General features: G+C 34.7%; 1 protein-coding gene across 8 annotated transcripts in view; it reads left to right on the top strand.

Annotated features, from left to right (window-relative positions):
• Positions 1 to 19,386, top strand: part of VPS13B (vacuolar protein sorting 13 homolog B) — a 465,257-nt gene that overhangs the window by 228,719 nt on the left and 217,152 nt on the right. For all 8 annotated transcript variants that reach the window (XM_072034434.1, XM_038173544.2, XM_072034433.1 and 5 more), the window contains 2 exons: positions 7,271 to 7,505; positions 15,927 to 16,147. In XM_072034434.1, coding sequence (XP_071890535.1) covers positions 7,271 to 7,505; positions 15,927 to 16,147 — 456 coding nt within the window. The remainder of the gene's footprint in view (positions 1 to 7,270; positions 7,506 to 15,926; positions 16,148 to 19,386) is intronic.

The following is a 19,386-nucleotide window of genomic DNA, read 5'->3' as shown; positions in this document are numbered from 1 at the left end:
TTTGGTAAATTAGGCTAAGAATTCTTTCATTTTCTATTATGAGTTTTCAAAATACTTTTCTGTATTTAAGGGGAAGATACTTAAAATAGTTATGTCAGTAAATAAATGTTTGTCGCACTTTTCCTGTATTATAAACATAGTTAGCTACCTTTTTTTTTCTATAGCTAGATTTGTGTGATACCTTCCTTTTAAAAAATATTTGAGGAAACTGCATATGATATATTTTGAGGGATGGTATATGATACAATACAATGTTAGACAGTGATGGCTCAGATGCTTACCTATGTACCTTTTTATTAAGGACATGATCACTCAGATTAAATTATTTTCACCCTGCTGCATCAGACTGTGATCAGAATTTTTAGGCATCAAAATATATACATGCTATACGCACACACAAAAAGGCAATGTTAGAAATCTTGTGTTTTGATTACGTGACCAAATACTAGATGGCTTAGAAATGCTAGCATTAGGACTCTGTGCTTCCAAGAACATATCAAATGCCCACTTGGAAATTACCCTAATTTAGGATTATTATAAACTGTGCCTTTTGAACTGTACATTCAACTATCATGGTATTTTATGGTACATCAGCATGTAGTAGCTGAACTGTTTTCATATTAAAATAAAATAATATTAAAATTAAAATGCATTGTCAAGAAATACAGTGCCTTCCTACAAGGAAAATATTTATTCATGTACAGCCTCCTCTCAGAATTTGTCTGTTTTTCTCGTTTGAAGCAGAAAATACTTTGGTAGGTTTCAAAATATTTGAAAGGTTGAATTTTTTTTCCTGAGCAAGAACCTCAGATTAGTGACTTAATTGCACAACATAGTGAAGTTGAGGAGACACTTTCTATTAACTTGATTTAGGTTTCATTCAGCTCTTTTGTTATTGTTTCATAGGTATTTTGCTTGTTTTCACTTCTTTCTTAATGTTGTCACCAATGGAGATGAGCATGACTAAATACGGGGAGTTGAGAGGTCATTTTTAAGCTGTTTGAAGGAAGCTGTTTATTTTGTATGTGTTTGGGTGATACCTAGCACAATGAAACTCCTTATATAAATGAGTACTACAGTTTGAGTCATAATGAAAATAATAATCAAATAATTAGGATGATGAAGAGCCGGATCCTTTCTAAATGATAAAAATTGAATAAGGACTTTGTTTCTTCTTTCTGCTCACATTTTTCATGGTAAGCTTTGCTATCAAGTGAATTTTTTTTTGAAGAATGTGTAAGATTCTAACCAGTAAGAACTAGTTAAAAATTAAGTTTGCCTGTTACCAAGGAGAAAAAAAATGTGTTCAAACTAGTATTTTTTATGGAGGTGAAAATTGATAGCAGTGATAGGCATAGTTTTTTTCAAAGACTAATTGGTAAATACATCCTTACTTAGACATAAAACACTTATGGATTAGAGCTAGTTGTGGCTGAGGATTTATTTATTTATTTATTTATTTATTTTTATTAAGAACTATTTCTCATGTCTGAAGTTCTAGATTTATTTAATTTTTGAAGGTGGGCTGTTTCATGGGATTTTTGATTTTATTTTTTTGGTAGGGTACTCATACTTTCAAAACTCATCATTACTAATATGGAATTATATATTTTTTTTATCTACATTGAAGTTCAATGACCCTATGAAATCATAGTTCACACACTTCTAATATGTTTCATCATTACTCTTTGATCATACTTGGTAAAGTATTTCCAATATCTTGCCAGAAGGGCAAGTAGAAAGTACTAGTAGAAAGTTGCAACAAACTCTAAAGAAATAGCACAAACACAGGCAATATCCAAGAATGTGTTTCCAAACAAATATACAGTAGTCCTTCATAGTGAAATATAAGGGATTGGTAGGTGTGCTTGCTGTTGTCCTTGTTGCCTACCAGTTCCTTTGTCTATTTTATTTAAATATATTTTTGAAGACATAAATGCCTATACTTACACAGGTTTTTTCCTTCAATACCAGCCTAAATAGGAAACGTGAATTTGTGCAAAGCAATGTGTAAATTATTACAAGAGGAGGGTTATGACCCTGTTTTTTGGTTCAAGTATAGTATAAGATATTTTTACCTTTAATAAAATAGACAGTGTATTTAGATTTTCTGTGGATAGGAAAAAGCCAAATTTCTGGAATGTTTTTTTTCTGGTTAAGTACTGGAGCACTTAGACTCCAGCCTTTTTTTCTAAAGCTATTTTCATGTTCCTGGATCTTTTATTAACATGGTTGTAGAACAGAAAAGTCTACAGTTGTCGTCAGATAAAACAGAACTTCATAACTTAAAATCATCAAAGGATTATTCTTTTAGTGGAAGTTTGAGCAAGTAAATGTGCTTGGAACCAAAGTAACTGGAAAGTTTATTTTGGATCCAAGGCTGGTACTTGCTTAGCCCTAGCCCCGGCTTGCTAATGATAGAATATTGCATGAAGATTTTGTGCATTGGAGTTGTGGTAAGCTATGAGTATTTTAGTGAAAAGACTTCCATACTTAACTGTAAAAAGTTGCTTTTATTATTTAATTGTTGTAGGATTTTATATGCAGCCTTTAAGTCTTTTTGGCAGCTACATGGTATAGGAGGTTAATACTCACTTTTCACGTGTTCTTCATGCTAATAGTTGCTAAAATTGTGGAGCAGTATAAACACAATTATTTTTAATTGGTTGTTAATACTGGATTCCAGTGAGAATAATGAAGGATCTGTGTTAAAAGCAAATGAATTAATGAGTAATCTTGCAATGAATGCCAACTAAGTGTAATTATCGCGTATAAAGCTTAGCCAGCTATTCAGCATGCTTTTAACTATCCCTGAAATTATTTGAAAAAATGAGTCTGTTTCCTGAAATTATTGAAAATAATATTTTCTTTTAGGCATATAACTTATACATAATTTTAGTTGCAGTGAAACATTGACTGAAAGAACAGAAATTGAGGATGAGATTGAGTAAAGCTCCTATAAGCTCCTATATTTTGTATTCTTGGGTCAGGAAGAGATGTTGTGACTTTTAAGAGTTGAGCTGTGAGCAGTTATTCAGCAGGTATGAACTAGGATGATGTCTTGAGATGTTTGCTTATCACAAACTGTCAAACAAAAAGCTTTTTGTAACTATATGCTTTTTTAAATGAAGCTTACGTTAAAAAAAATAAAATAGGAATACTGTGTAGCGCCAGGACATAGTGTTTCCAGTGGTAAAAGAAAAATGCAGCTGATCCTTATTATACTCCTTTTTATATACAGGTAGCCTGCTCTTAGTCCTCATACTCACATCCTCTACTTTCCTTTTATATCTTTTTTATTTTTTGTTTAACTTTAAAACATGAATTTCCAGCCCGTCTTCTAAAATTTGAACAGACAGTGCTGTCTGGCTCAACTGCAAATGGGAGAGTTGGGTTGGAGTGATTGTCAGAGGCTGAGTCCTATAATAATGTCTACACCATAACCCCACATGGGATGTGTAACGGTGGATCTCTGCAGTTTGGGGAGTAATTATGAGATTATATTCCATATCTGAAACTCCCTGAAAAACACATCAGCCTTTGTGAGGAGAGAATATGATAGATGATGATTAGTGTGGAGAGAGGCCATTTCCCAGGAGACAGCTTTATGTGAGTGTCACCTAGTAGGTCATCTTCAACAGCTTTAATTGCTTTACGTAGCTGTAAAATGTGGGCTAGGGAAGTGAATCTCACTATGTCGCTGTCTTAAAAGGCTGTAGAGGCTCTTGTATAACCTTTCCCTCTTTGTTGTGCTTGTACAGAATAGCTATGGACTGTCACTTGTTTTGCTTTGCTCACTCCCTCCCCACCCACTCTTCTCAGCTCTGGAGACCTAATTCGCGTGCAGTGTATATATTTCACAGTTCTCTCTATAGAGCAACATCCTCTTTCTAAAATATGAATTAATAAAATACTGCGTTTATTCCAGTAACTAAATACTTTCCTTCTTATACAACCGAGATCTTAAAGTCATTATGCTTTTTTAGGTTTATATACTAATGAAAGCTTAGAGCAATATGCTTTGAGTACCTTTCTGAAAGTAGAAGGGAAAATACTGCTTACTTCATAGGTTTATCATTAGCGTACGTTACTTAGGATGTGTAGGCCTTGACATAATAGAAATGAAAATAGAGGGTGATTCTGTTTCAAGAATTTGTAATAATTCCTTCTCTTTAACACATGAATGTGTTCAGTATTGGCAAAAGAACACGTTGCTACCAAAACTGAAATAAGATCCTTGAAACAGAAAGGATGTTGCCATGGAAAAATGAAGTAACACTCAGTGCAGCTGCGAAGCATTAATGAATAGGATATTTTTTTAAAAGATCATTTGTGTTTGGTGTGGCTTGGAGGGTCCCAACCAGATGGTTTCCATGAACAGGATCTGACCCCCAGCTTGAGGACTTCTTACTGGCAGATTACTTCATTTTCTTTCCCTTGGATTGTCAGATCCTTACATTAATGCAAGATTTACTGCTGCAGATTTATATTCAGTTACATAAATCAGTCACATTTTACATTAAATTCACAATTTTAGACACACAGTTTAACAGTTATTTAAAAAGTGTAAAAAGATTTATATGATAGCTTTAATATATGCTATTGATGTAGTTTAATTTTAAGATATTTGGACTACATATATTTTAAAGCACTTTCTGATTGGTGAAACAATCTGTAGCACACATTCTCACTTTTTGTCCAACATATAATTCCATCCTTTTAGGTGCACTCTTCCATTTCTTCAGAGGAACTTGTTCTTAGAGAGATCTCCCAGATTCTGTCAGAAAAATATTTACAAATCCAATTGAAGTTGATAGTTGTGTTAGCAGAATCTGCCTCTGAGAAGTTCAACAGGTGCAATGCAAATGCTTGAATTTGCACTTACTAGGCCATGGTGCATCTAAGTTGACAGTTTGTTATATTATTACAATTATGGCATTTTTACCCTAAAATATGGAATTTTGCCATATTTTCTCGGCATTGGCTTTTGAAATCTTGCAATAATGTTTAGCAAATGGCACTCATTCTTGTAAAACTTTAAATGAAGCACAAGTATACAAACCATAGCTGTAAGCAAATCTCTAATGTGTTGAGGGCCTGATGCTGTCAAGTACATCAAAATTCACTGTCCAAGTCCAATGCAATTGTTTGTGAATGAATTCTAAAATATCCATCTATGGATGGATGAAATTTCCCTCAAGCATTTGAAGGAGTGAAACTATTCTGATTCTACCTCAATATTCTTGATACATTGAAGTAAAACAAAAATAACCCAAAGAACTTGTCTTCAATACAAAGCTGTACTGAACTGTAAATTAAGTGTAACAACTCTACTGAGTATTGAGAGTTCTTCTCAAGAGTACTCTGTAAAACATCTCCTGTAGATCCTGCTGCTGGTAATACGATAAAGTATTGCATCTCTCCAAGCTGGTGGAATTTTTGGGTTATTATTACCACATGGTTTGTATATCCAGGCAGTATTTGATGTTAGTTGTCATGAATATATATATATATATATGTATATATATATGTATATATATATATATAATCTGTTATAAACTGTTTACTCAGTAAGTGTACTGATAGAACAAAAGTTACATTGATCATAACTTCTTTTGTCATCTATTTATCATTATCTCACAATGGTTTGACCTGCAACTTATTACTAATAGACCAGAAAATGATCTAACGTGTCACCGTAAAAATCTTTGCAAATTGACACAATGACTAATTTACCAGTTAAAAAAAACAAAACTAAATCTATTACATCTGTAACAATACACTGTTGCTTTTCATCCAGTATAAATAATGTACACTCTGCAACCTTGGATCAATAAACTACTTATCAAAGATGTAATTAACTTCATTTTACAACTCAAACAGTTCTAAAACTAGAAACAAACACAGACTTCATGAAACAATGTATTTATTTTTGCAAAATTCTACTGATATTTTTCTGCAGTGAATTCTTGTCAGTTTGTCTAAGCAAAAGGGCACAAAAATGCTGAAATAAAGATGAATATCTGCGTTCTCCTGACTAGACTGGCAAAGTACTTATGGTGCTCAGGAATTCCAGTTCTCTTCCAAATCACTGTTGTGGTCTTAAGAGATTATTAGCCTTAAGGGAAAGGGGGTGTGATGTACAAACCTTGGTTATCGATTTTAAGCTATGATGTCTTTAATGATAGCAAATTGGAAAACTCTTGGTAGAAAGGTTTACAGCAAGCAAGTGTTCTTTTATCACAGCTACAAATAACATCTTGTATCTAATATTTTGTACACTAGACTTTTCCGAACTATTATGAAGAAGTGAACTGAATCATAGTTTGTACTTGCTTAACAAAGCATTCAAGTGTTCAGGCTGTTAGGACTATTTGGTATCCAGGTGCAAAATATTGCTTCTAAGAGCCAAGGAAGATGGTAACAATCCGCAGCTTACACCACCTCTGAATTAACAAGTCATGATCAGTTCAGTTCTTCATTTGGACTCACTCAGCCTTGCTCATAAGGTCATAAGAAGATGGCAGAATGATCAGAAATGTTGCAGAGTAACACCATTGTGTGAAAATACAGAATAAGTGCTATTTCATATGGAATTACATGTACTACATAAGAAAACAGGGCAAAAGCTGAACTTTATTCTTTTCTCTCCTTTTTTTTTTTTTAAATTTATGCATGCACCTATCCATTTGTTTTAAAGTCAAATTTTCACCAAAGGTGTTTTTTTTTTCAGTTTGTCCGATGATTAACCTTTTTGTACATACACATTACAGTCAACTACAAAGTAAAGACAGAATTCACCATCAAATAACTCTTTGCTGAAGTCTTCATAGAAACTAAGAATATATAAAATTTTGGTGAGCTCTAGAGACTTAACTGTTGCTTACAGAAACTAATGCACTGAAAAAAGGAAGACTTTCTCAGTTTTATTGTGAGAAAATTTTCTGGTTGAATCATGCTTCCTGTAAGAAGCTGTTGAAAGGTAGACAGATACGTATTCAGTTTGCATGGCAACACCTTTCTGATGAAATTTACAGACCAAAATGACACTTTTTCTTCCATCACCTGCTGTAATAATATATTACAAGAATGTAATGTTCTAACATTTTGCACCATCTTTCCTCTTAATTCTACTAAGAACCATTTAAAATCAGCTGTGATAGACAAGTAACATGAGATTTTGTACCAAAATGAATATGCCATAGGAGGGAGGGAAGGGGAGAAATGATAATCTGTTTCTGAGAAATCTTTCCTGACTTTGTTTTTACAGCTTGAAGTGCAATCATGTTGTGTATTCCTTCCAAATGACAGCCTGCCTTCCCCGAGTACTATTGTATCAGGTGATATTCCTGGGACTGTCCGAAGCTGGTACCATGGCCAGGCCAGTATGCCAGGCACGCTAGTTGTCTGCTTGCCACAGGTAAAGATTATGAGTGCTGGACACAAACATATGGAACCACTGCAGGAAATCCCATTTGTTGTGCTGAGACCCATCCTTGAAGAAGGTAACGTGATAAATTCAAAAATTACTCTTTAATTTCCATTTGTAACTTATATGAAAGTTATCTTCATTTTATTTTTGAAAACTTGTGATGCTGTGGCAGTTTTTTTAGCAGTATGTTGTGTCTTAATGATGGCTAAGAATACTCATAACAATCTTTGCCCCATGGAAATCAAAGTGAAATTCATCATCAGTGAGCTAGCAGTAGTTCTGTAATATGTTTTAAATGTTTGCGGAAGCCAGAAAAAATAAGGACTGTGATTTTTTTCATTCAGCTTTTTTTTGTTCGTTTGTTTTTGTTTTTTTAAATTAAGTTATTGTGTAGCCACAGGCAGTTGGTTTGACACAACAGAGAGGGCAGTGAGTTGTGAATTCTAAGACAGAATGGAGGTAGGTGGGGAAAAATATCTTACACCACCTTTTCTGGGGGAAAAATAAAAAGGTGTCTTGGATCTAATATTTCAAGTAAGAGAAGAAAATAAATTCATACATACAGCAGACTATCAGAGCAATGAGACTTCATTGGTCATCAAGATAAGCAACAACCATGTTCTGGGTTGTGTCTGTAGGGCATTGTAGAAAGGTTTGTGTAGAGAAATAAGAACAAAATGAGAAAGTTGTATGATTGTTTATGGGTGGGATGCTCTTGTGCATAAGGTGAGGATGAGGAAAAAGTTTGGTAGCATTTATTTGAAAAGCTAATTTTTTATAGAAATTTGAATTGTGATCCAATTTGAGGGAAGAATTAGGTTGTAATATTATGCATCTGATTGAGAAATGGAGGCGATAAGCTGTAAAGCAACTAGGAAGTGAAAACAAGCTGCTAACATTTAACATGGTTTTATAATCATATTAAGTCCTTAGAAATGACCAGAGTAAATGGCATGTGGATTTGCAGCAGTCTTTTGAAGGAATAGTGGTGTAAAAATCTTGTTTTACTCATATTCGTGTGAAAAAATGTGTATTGGAAATAGGTGCGACAAATATCCCTAACAGTCTTCAGTCTTGGTGTTTGGGTTTATTTTGATGGCATCCATGAGATCTAGCCCTATAACCAAGTTGAAAAGTTCATGGAAATGTCAGTGAACAGGTAGTTCATTATTGTATTATTGAAATGCATTATTTGGAAAGTATTGTTGCTATTTTGTATATTTGTTCTATAACGATGAGAGGAAGATGTGGCAGTTGTTATGCTGCTTTGGGGATGGCCTTTTCTGAGAAAAAAAAATACTCTGTTTTCTGCATATATATTGCTGAAACAAGCAATTATAAACGATATGCTGTGAAAAATTGAGGTTGAGGCATATTCAAGAACTACTCTGCTTTTGCCATCTGAAATTTGTTTGGATCTGTGTTTTCCCTCTTCTTTTGTTGTACCATTTATATTGGTTGGACTCTTTTTTCTCCTTCCTATATTTTAACTTAACCTTGATCAACAGAAGCAAAATACTGTTGTTAGTACTGAAAGTCATATCAGAGGTGTGCTAAATGCAGCCAACTGGGGGGGGAAATAGACAGAGAAAGGTAATGTTTTTTTCCTAATTACTTTCAGTAGGAATGATCTGATTTGCTAATCATAGTGACAGATAAAAGATAAATTTAATGAAAGTCTTTTGTTGGCTTTAAGCTGATGATGTAATTTAAACCATTTATGAAAGTAAGAAGTCATTTGAATTTTGTCAAACCCAGATTTGAAGGAAAGATCCTAGTGAGAGAAAAGAATCCCCCTGGTTGGGATAAAGCCTATGGTAAGGAATTTATTTGTGTGTGGCTTTGTGCTCTGGGAATAATGCCAAACAGAAGTTCTCACAATCTTGATATTTTTGATTCTCTAATGGAGTTGTTGCCTTCTCCCATGCCAAAACTCCCCCTTAAACAGACTATTACAAAGTTTTTTCAAAGCTTTTAAGTTAACTTCTTTGTTTCTTCCCGTGAAGAGGTAAATATTTTTTAAGGACTTTCATTGGGAGTCTTTCAAATTTGCATTCTGTCTTTGAACAAAACTTCAGGGACATAGCATCATTCATAAAACATGTTACCACCTCTCTGAAATGATATTTATTCAGCCTTGCTTGTCCTGGAAACTGTTTTTCGAATCATTCATTCTTTCATGAAGAAGATGTGAAAGGCTTATTTACAAGGATGCATTGTTACTTTTAAGAAAGCTGTGTGCTCGGTCATACGTTTTTCTTATCAGAAGAAAACTGAAGGACATAAAAAAGGGAGCGTAGCATTTGGGGATATTACAGCTTACTCACAGACTTAAGATATCAGCATACTGTTAAAGCTGCTTATACAAAATTCCTTAATCGTGTCTTTCCATTTGTTTTCAGAGTTTGTATACATGTCTTTTCTGGAGTAATTGTAGTTTGTAGGGATATTTAAAAGAATTTTTATGTTCTTTAACTTCTTAAGTTTTTAAGTACTTGCTTGAAATAACTTTTAAGTATAGTACTTTGATTTGGAAACATAACTTAGCTCAGTCACACTAAGTAGCATATGATCAGAAATAGATTTAACTATTTAAAGAATGAGGTATTCTGTTGAATTTCTGTTAAATTACAGGTACTACTTGATAAGTTCCTTAAAAAAAAAAGTTTAAGATTACATTAAGTATTATCTTTATAGTTCGAATCAAGCTGATGAGGAAAACTTTAGATCCAATTATTATCCAGGAGGTAGTATTTACTGAAGAAATTAAAACAGTTAGAAATGAGAAAATAAGTAGCTAGAAACTCAATTTAAGAGCAGGACTGAAATGTTTAGGAAACTACTTAAAGTGAGCTGTGACTTTCTGTGAATGTTTGTGTGTATCTGACTTCAGCTACTTGACAATTCATCTATATATTTTCCTGGTCATCACCGAGAACAGTAAAATAAAACATGGTGAAGTTAGATATAGACAAAAAAGTTATTCTGGATGGGATTTCTGGACTGCTAAGTGCTCTTCCAAAAATCTTTGCATTCACGTTTGACATGCTATAATAGGAAAAGAAATTGAAAACATGAAGGGAATTAAAATGTTGCTTTGGATGTAGCACTATGTTTTAGAGTAATAACGAGGACATTTTTGGCATTTGTAAAGTCCTCCTGTGCTAGAAGCTTGCATTTTAATTAGTTAGAATATTTTCCTGGCCTCCATTCATAATTTTAAATTAATTACTGTTTGTCAGTTTGTTCCCCCTCCTTCAATTTCTAATTTTTTTATTTTATTTTTTTACAGTCCTTAACTGGCATGTGTAAAATGTTCCTCTCTGGGTTATACTGGCAATTTCTATCATGCAGTCTTTGTACATATGTTATTTTTAGGTAAGATAAAGTAAGACAGGTATTTAAGTAAGAAACAGTAAAATACAGGGGAAAAAAAGTGTTTGAAATAGCTTCAAATTGTTGCCAATTGTTGCTGCAATTGCTGGGTATCACATTCACATTCTCATATGGATCACAGTATACTGACAATCATATAAATCACTATACTCCAAACATTTAAATATGAGGACAGTCCATGAGAGAAGGCTTTTTTGTGTGTGTGTGTGAACTATGACAAATTATATAACCTCACAGATATTTCGTAGCATATGTTTAAACTCAGTAAGTTGTCATGTGACTTGTAAGGAAGTAGAAAATTAGGATATCTAATACTGGTGTCTGAATTAATTGTAATGAAGTGTTTTGATAATAAACTACTGCAATACAATAGCAGCATATAGACTTGAACACCCAAAAATGGTAGCTGAATGTTGGCAGTAGTATTTTGGCCATTCCTAGAAATAATTATCTTGCATTAAATTAAAATAATGCTGTATTTCAATATAAAAACATAAAAATAGTTTCAGTAAATTGTGAGATGAGTATTTAAGTAATTTGGCCATTTTTTTATGGAAAACCCCATTCAAATAGTCATCTGGTTCATTTTATAATTCATGTCACCATCTCCACAACAAGGTAATTATTGTATTCAATTTATCTGTTATGGGTAATGACTTTATAAAATTAGCTTTCACATTTTAGTGACATTCTTCAGCATCTGAATGGCAGTGAACTTCAACTTTTTAATCCATGTGAGCTCTTGAATAGCCAGGCTGAAGATAGCAAGTCTGTAGAACTAAATCTCATCTGCTGCTGTGAGTGCTGAACCTGGACAAAGCTCTCTGTGCTTTCAACTAGTTGCATATATATGGTCATAATAACTGCTCTCATGTTGCATCACTGGGAGTAAGTACAATGCTGACCTAATAAGTAATTATTGCAATATCTCTTTATTTAAACATTGCATGAACAGAGACAGAGTAATCGTAGAATCACAGAATGGTTTGAGTTGGAAGGGACCTTAAAGCCCACCCAGTCCCACCCCCCTGCCAAAGGCAGGGACACCTTTCACCAGACCAGGTTGCCCAAAATCCCATTCAGCCTGGCCTTGAACACTTACAGGGATGGGGCATCCACAGCTTCTCTGGGTGACTTGTGCCAGGGCCTCACCACTCTGAATAAGAAATTTCCTCCTTATATCTAATCTAAACGTATCCTCTTACTTTAAGACCATTGTCCTATCACTACAGTCCCTGACAAAGAGCCCCTCTCCAGCTTTCCTGTAGGCTCCTTTTAGGTACTGGAAGGCTGCAGTGAGGTCTGTCTGGAGCCTTTTCTTCTTCAGGCTGGATAAACCCAACTGCCTCAGCCTGTCCTCATAAGAGAGCTGCTCCAGCCCTCTGATCATTTTCATAGCCCTCCTCTGGACTTGCTCTACTGCTGAATGTTGTGCAGTACTCTAGGTGAGCTCTCATGAGAGCAGAGTTGAGGGGGAGAATCACCTCCCCTCTCCTTGCTGGCCCAGGATACGGTTGGCTTTCTGAGCTGCAAGAACATATTCCTGGCTCATGTCGAGCTTCTCATCAACCAACACACCCAGGTCCTCCTCCTCAGGGCTGCTCTCAATCCACTCTCTGCCCAGCCTGTATTTGTGCTTGGGATTGCCCTGGCCCAGATCCAGGACCGTGCGCCTGGCCTTGTTGAACTTCATGAGATCCACACAGGTGCACCTTTCAGACCTGTCCAGGTCCCTCTGGATGGCATCCCTTCCCTTCAGCGTGTTGACCACACCACATGGCTTGGTGATATCAGCAAACTTGCTGAGGGTGCACTCAATTTCACTGTTCATGTCACCACCAAGGTTGTTAGATAGTGCCAGTTCCAATACTGACTCCTGAGGAACACCACTCATTACTGATGTCCACTTGGACATTAAGCCATCGACAGCAGCACTTTGAGGCGACCATCCAGCCAATTCCTTACCCATCGGGTAAGGAATCTGTCACATCCATGTCTCCCCAGTTTAGACAAGGATATTATGGAGAACAAATGTCAAGTGCTTTGCACAAGTCCAGGTAGATTAGGACAAGAGGTAATGTCCTCAGGTTGTGCCAGGAGACGTTCAGGTTGGAAATTAGAGAAACTTCATCTCAGAAAGAGTAGTCAGGCATTGGAACAGGCTGGCCAGGGAGGTGATGGAGTCACCATCCCAGGGGATGTTTAGGGAAAGGTTGTATGTCAGTGTGGACATGGTTTACTGGGTAATATTGATGGTAGGGGGGTGATTGGACCAGATGTTCTCGAAGGTCTTTTCCAACCTTACTGATGCTAGGTGATGTCTAATACATATTACAAAAGTAACTCACTCTGTAGAAAAGAAGTCTCGTCAAAATATATCAAATAGCAAATAATTGATGAATTCCAGAAAATTGTCTGGTGATCAGGTCAGTCAACTGCCAAAGATCTGGAAGTGGCATTTCTATTTTTAAGAAGTTATCAAAACAGTTGATCTTCATGAATGCACTTTCAAGTCTTTCAAACAGAAGTGATCTCTAGAGAAATTAAAAATAAGTATTTATGACAGCTGTAAGTCAGGAACTAACCAGAGTCTTCAACCGTACTAGGAGTCTTTCGTGTGTATCTTTTATGTTCTTGCCATTAAGCGAAGAGGTGAGCTCTGGTTCCATTGAAGGCAATGTAAGTTTTACTTTTAATATTTTAGTATAAAAGAATCTCAGCAATTAGATGATGAAACATGGATGGTAAGGTTAGACATGTAGAGAAAACATCTGCGAAGTGTGGCACTGGCCTTTTTCCATCCTTTATTCCTACTAATAAATGAGTTTTGAAATAAGACCTATAAACACTGTTGCTTTTAATGGTTAGCACTTTGAGGTGCTGAAATATTTTCATAAAACCAATCTCCAAATGAATGCATGTAAGCAATTATTATTTTTTAAGCAAATAAAGCAAACTTAAGTACAACCACAAAACAAGCCTTTATTAGGTGGACAGTTCTGGTATACTGTCAGAATGTCACATGGTGTATATGGAGCTGAGAAAGAGGAAATTGATGAAAATAAGGGGGATTTTATAGTTGTAAAATTGTCGTATATGTTCTGTAGTATTTGTTCAACAGCATACTGTGGTTTCTGTGTGTGCAACAAAATTTGATTGGTATTTTTCTTCTAAGGTAGGTACTGTATACAGTGTAGAATAGTTTGCATCTCTCTTCAGAGATCCTTCCTAATCCCTGAAATTTAAGCAACGTTAATTTAATGTGGTGGTCACAGTGAAAAAAAAAAATCATGCATAGTAATTAGAAACATGTCATTAGAGTTGACTTTGCATTTGAATTTTTTCCATCTATTGCAATTAATATTTTGTATTTCTTGGCTGACTAAACTTGGAAAAAATACAGATTGCTAACTACTTTTAAATTTATAATCTGAAACCTTTCCAAAATATTTTCAAGTTACTTTGGCTGAGCTGAAATCTTCAGTATGTCATAGCTGAAAAATAAACTACTGAATTTTTTAGTTCTTTCTTGGGATGAGATACACACGCTTCCCTGATACATATTCCTGACCATATATACCCAGTACTTGTGAATGGCTCAGTAGAACTCTTACTAAAATAATAGAAGAAGGCGTTTGGGTCCATTTTTATTTTTTCTAAACTTTTCTAAAATGTCTTTTAATTAATGGGAGTTAACACTTAACTAGTAGAATTTCTCATCAGGACAGTGTTGACCGTACGACACAAAAGGCAGCAAGCTGACTCTCTGTATATTGTTTAAATTCTCGAGTTCAAGTTATCTATTGCTTTATGAGACCCTTAGGATCCATCCCAGTGTACATCTGCATTTTTCTGCTATCTGTTCTAATTCTTAAGACTGGGGCCCATGCTTCTGGGTTATCGGATAAATTTGGACTCTTCTTACCACTGTGATTCCAAGCCATGAGTTGTGAAAAAATTAAACACCATACCAAATGTTCTTCTGAATTTTGGTATAGGAAGGAGTACTTTATCCTTTTTTTCCTCCAAATGAGTGTGCTCTGTACAAAGATGATTTTTTCTGTCCTGAGTGAGATTTATGGGTGATCACAAGCATGCTATGCTTGGATGCAAGACTGCATATAGCAACCTTTATGTGACTTTTACTTGGGGCTGATGCCTTCCCTTGGTGGATTGAAGGCTCATACTCTGTCATTCAAGTGGGGACAAACAGGCCTAACTTCCTCAGCGGAAAATCAGATAAATGGAATAATGAAACTTTGTTTAGAGAAAAAATAATAATCTGAAGTAATTGTTATCCTCATGTATTTCTAAAGAGGAAAAAAAAAAAACAACACATCGTATTTGTATATTGCATGTGAAATGAGAATCACCCACTTATCTTTCCTTGTCTTATTTTCCCCACTTCTGTAGAGCATTCTTTGGGTTTTGGTTCACGGTCTCTTGCAGACCCCAAATTCTTTCACTGGGAAAGAGAGAAGTTGGACACTCCTTCCGTTTTGATCATCTGTTTTCTTAGTTCTTCAGGTAGTTCCTTTCATCTCTGACTGGTAGAGCCAGAGATTTTCTCTCACTAAAAAGAGTTCCTGTAGGCCGTTTGAAGACTGACCCAAATAATTCTCTCTCTGGTCCTGCTTTGGAGAATTTTCCTGTCTGTTTTTTTTCCCCATCTACTGACAATCTAAAGAAAACCGTAATGTTTCTCTGATACAATCAAACTGGTTGCATCAAAGCTGTGTTGTTGGGCTCTGCCAATTGCTTGTTCTCGGTAAAGGTTCATGATAGGCTGTCAGGCACTTCTCTGGGTAGCCTCCCTTCTAAATATCGGAAATGAGTGCGCAGTGTATGTCTGTAGTAATTTGTTTTTACAAAATACATCATTCTGTTTCTGGGGCAAGAAAGGGAAGCAGTGGCAAGAGCACTGAATTCTGTTTTTGAGGTTTGGGGATTAATTTAATGTTCATTGACAGCAATTGCTGAATTCAAAGTGTTTTCTAAGACCGTAACTGAGTTTTGAGAAAATCATACCCCAGTGTTTATGATGCAAATATTTAATTGTTTTCTCTCTCTTTTTTTTTTTTTTTTTTTAAACTATTAGGTGATGCCTTTCCATGGACTATTAGTCTGCATCATTTCAGTATGTATACTCTTCTGGGACAACAGATGACACTTAATTTAGTGGAACCAATGGGCTGTACTTCTACTTTAGCTGTTACTTCACAGAAATTGCTTGCTTCGGGGCCAGAATCCAGACACTCATTTGTTGTCTGCCTCCATGTTGACCTTGAGTCCCTTGAAATAAAATGCTCGAACCCCCAGGTTGGTACATTTAATTGATTTATGAAAGGAAATTAAAAATAACTCGATTTAAGTACAATTGTTCTGCATTTGGTTGAAGAAGTTCTCTTCTGTCTTAATTTTTTTTTAACTGGGCCATCAAGATCAAGGTGCTTAGATTAAGATTTGCTTTGAAGCTCTCTCAAGTTTTGTAATTTAAACTCTTCTCAAAATGTAATAGCTACAATATAAATGCATCTTTTGGCTGATGGAATGAAATGAATTGCAGATGTACCATTAAATGCTATAGTGCTTTTCTGCTGTCACTGTGGGTTCGTATATTGAAATGGTTTAATGTAATTTTTTACCATATTCTCATAGAACTAGCATTTCTTTGAACATAACATGTTTTTAGGCAAACAATTGTATCCTTTAGTAAGGAAAAAACACATGAATGTCTGAAAATAAGTTACCACCTCATGTATGTTTATTTAAATTCAAAGAGGTCGTTACATTTTCAGAAAATGCTCCTTGTATTTTACTGAGTTGCATCAAGTTTACTGTAGTCAACATAGTGTAGGTTTTCTTTGCAAAATTTTGAGTATTTTTTACTGTAAATTGAGTAACACTTTAATGACAGTTGCGATGTATGAACAGTGGTGTTGGCAGTAACACTCATGTTAATGAGAATTGCAAATACACTTACGTCTGAGTAGGGCTCTGCATCCATTTATTATCTGCTCTATAGTGTTACACACAAGTAGAAGTTTTTCAAAGGACAGCAAAGACAAAATGGTCTGTTTAGTGATTTATTTAATAGACAGAAGGAAAAAGAACACAAAGTATTATCATTTTGATCTGAAATGCAGCACATAATGCTTATAAAGTTGTATAGACTTATGGCCTAAGACTGAGAATGCTAAAGCTATGATGGCAGGTATAATTTTAATGTTGTCCTTTGTGTATACTCATTACAGTGTGCTTCTCAGACACGTGTTATTTCTCCCTTGCCTCGTTCTGTGTTCTATGAATGAAAAAAGTTTTTTAAACTATATATTTACTTTATCGTCAATGTTTGTTCTCCTTCCCCATTCACTGACTTCCATCCAACTTATTTCTGACTCACTTGATTTATGCCATTGTCTTCTCCACTAGTTGGGCTCAAATTGAGGGTTGGTTAAAATGAGATTTCACACCAGATGTGGTAAATTTGAAATGGAGAAACCTAAAGGAGGTCTTCTTAGGCTTTTAAATCTGTATGACAAGTGTGTTTGCACATATAAAAGGTTGTCACTGTGTTATGAATGTGTAAATAAGAAAGGACAGAATTATGATTTTGCTGAAAACTGTACTTTTTACGTGTCAAGACTTCCTGAAGTCTTTACTTTGCAACTTCATAGTATTTCCATAATGTTTAATGTATTAATATTCAATAATTTCACAGACTATGGAAACCTGCCTTATCCTATGTTAATAAAACTGTACAGATTTCACATTGCAGCTATTTAGAGAATTTGTAAATATATTCAGATGTTTATGTATCAAAATAGTTTGCTCTGTTAGACTTGAATGTGCTTCATGAAATTCCAGCAAATTCTGATCAACTTTGATTTTTTTAATCTCCAAAATTATTACTCATAGTTAATAATAATAAATTATTTATATAAAATTTACAAGCTGAAAGATGTTGTTTTAATTGGAAGCTTTACCTAAATTTATGTTACAAATGAAGGAAAAAGAAAATAAGGAAAATACATTTTCAAGATCTCCAGACAAAATTTGCTCAAATAATTTGTTTTGCAAACTGTAGGAAAATATTTGCTATAAGAAAAATACAAATTGTAAGTTCCATAAAAATCATAGTAATTATGAGTGTTGTGAATTGTTAAAATTAAGTTGCACGCTGGAGTAGCAGACCAAATAGACTGAATGTTGTTGTCTTAAATGATGTTCTTATATATTATGACATTGTTCATTTACTGAAGTTTTATAATGACCAAAAAGACGTGGACAAGTTGTAAGAATTCAGTGAAGGTTTTTGAGCTATTCTTTCTCCCTGCTTTATTTATGCAAAAGGTGAAAGAAAATGAGTCCTCTTTAACCAGATGTTCAAGAACAGAAGATGTAAAATACAATTACATAAACAGCATTTGATATTTATAAACTCACCCTAGGGTAACTATGAAATTTGATTCTTTAGAATGACAGGTTATAATTTGTCTGCAGATGACAGCCTTAAATTAGGTGATACCTGGTGAATTTGTTAAATGGTAGCAAAGGTGAAGTATTTTACTGTTTGACTATTATGATTTAACGTGAAACCATGTTCTGATGGTTGTGTCACTGTAAAGTCAATAGATACTCTCTGTGTGCAAAGTTGTCAGGATATTGCCTTTTGTTGTATTGTTCTCAATTTTGTAGTAATGTGTTTTAAGTATAAAATACTGTAACATATTGAAATTCACAGATTTTGCCAAGTCGCCAGTGGGGTCTTACTGAGTTATGTGTGGTTTTGCTGCAAAGGGATTGGAAGCAGTGAGAGAGGGAAACATTTCTTAACAAATACTGGCAGAGTTATTCCTATTTTTGTCATACAATTTTTCTTTTCTTGAATAGGGAGTACTAAACATAATTATATGTTTACTGTTGTGCTCCAAAATACTTCTAAAACAAAAAGACTGTACGCTTACATTAGCTCTTCTGATATTATGAGGAATGGCTTTCAAAACTTGAAGAAATTTAACCAACAAGATTAGCAAAAATCCTTCAATTTTAATGAGTAACAACCACTGGGGTAAAATTAAGAGTATTAAAAAGTAATCAAAGACAGCTTCAGCTCTTAATGTGAGAGGTGTTTTTTTGTTTGTTTTTGTTTGTTGTTTGTTTTTTAACATATAGATGTCTTTTTTTCTTTAAAGAGGTATGGTAGTGTGCCTTTTATGTAGTTTCTGTTTTTTAAATGATCTCTATGAAAATCATCTCCTTCTAAGCAAACTGTGCCTTTTTTCTTAGTGAACTTGTTGCTTTGTCGCTGGTTTCAGATGATAAAGTGCATTAGGTTCATGCTTACTGGCATATGGGTAGCTGGCAACAGTCTGAAAGGTGACCATAGCTGTCTGAAATAGCCACTCTTCCAGAGTAGATGCAAGAATTGCAGCCTCAGAAATTTTTAAAAAACTCTCCGAAAATATAAATAATTATTAGCTTTAATGATGGAATCCCAAGAAGGTCTAAACTCTGTTCAGACAGAGTTCAGACTAAACTCTGTTTATTACTGTTGT

The sequence above is a fragment of the Anas platyrhynchos genome, chromosome 2 (genome assembly GCF_047663525.1).
Source record: "Anas platyrhynchos isolate ZD024472 breed Pekin duck chromosome 2, IASCAAS_PekinDuck_T2T, whole genome shotgun sequence".
Taxonomy (NCBI): domain Eukaryota; kingdom Metazoa; phylum Chordata; class Aves; order Anseriformes; family Anatidae; genus Anas; species Anas platyrhynchos.
Note: the sequence above shows the minus strand (reverse complement) of the source record. Positions and strands in the feature narration are given on the sequence as shown.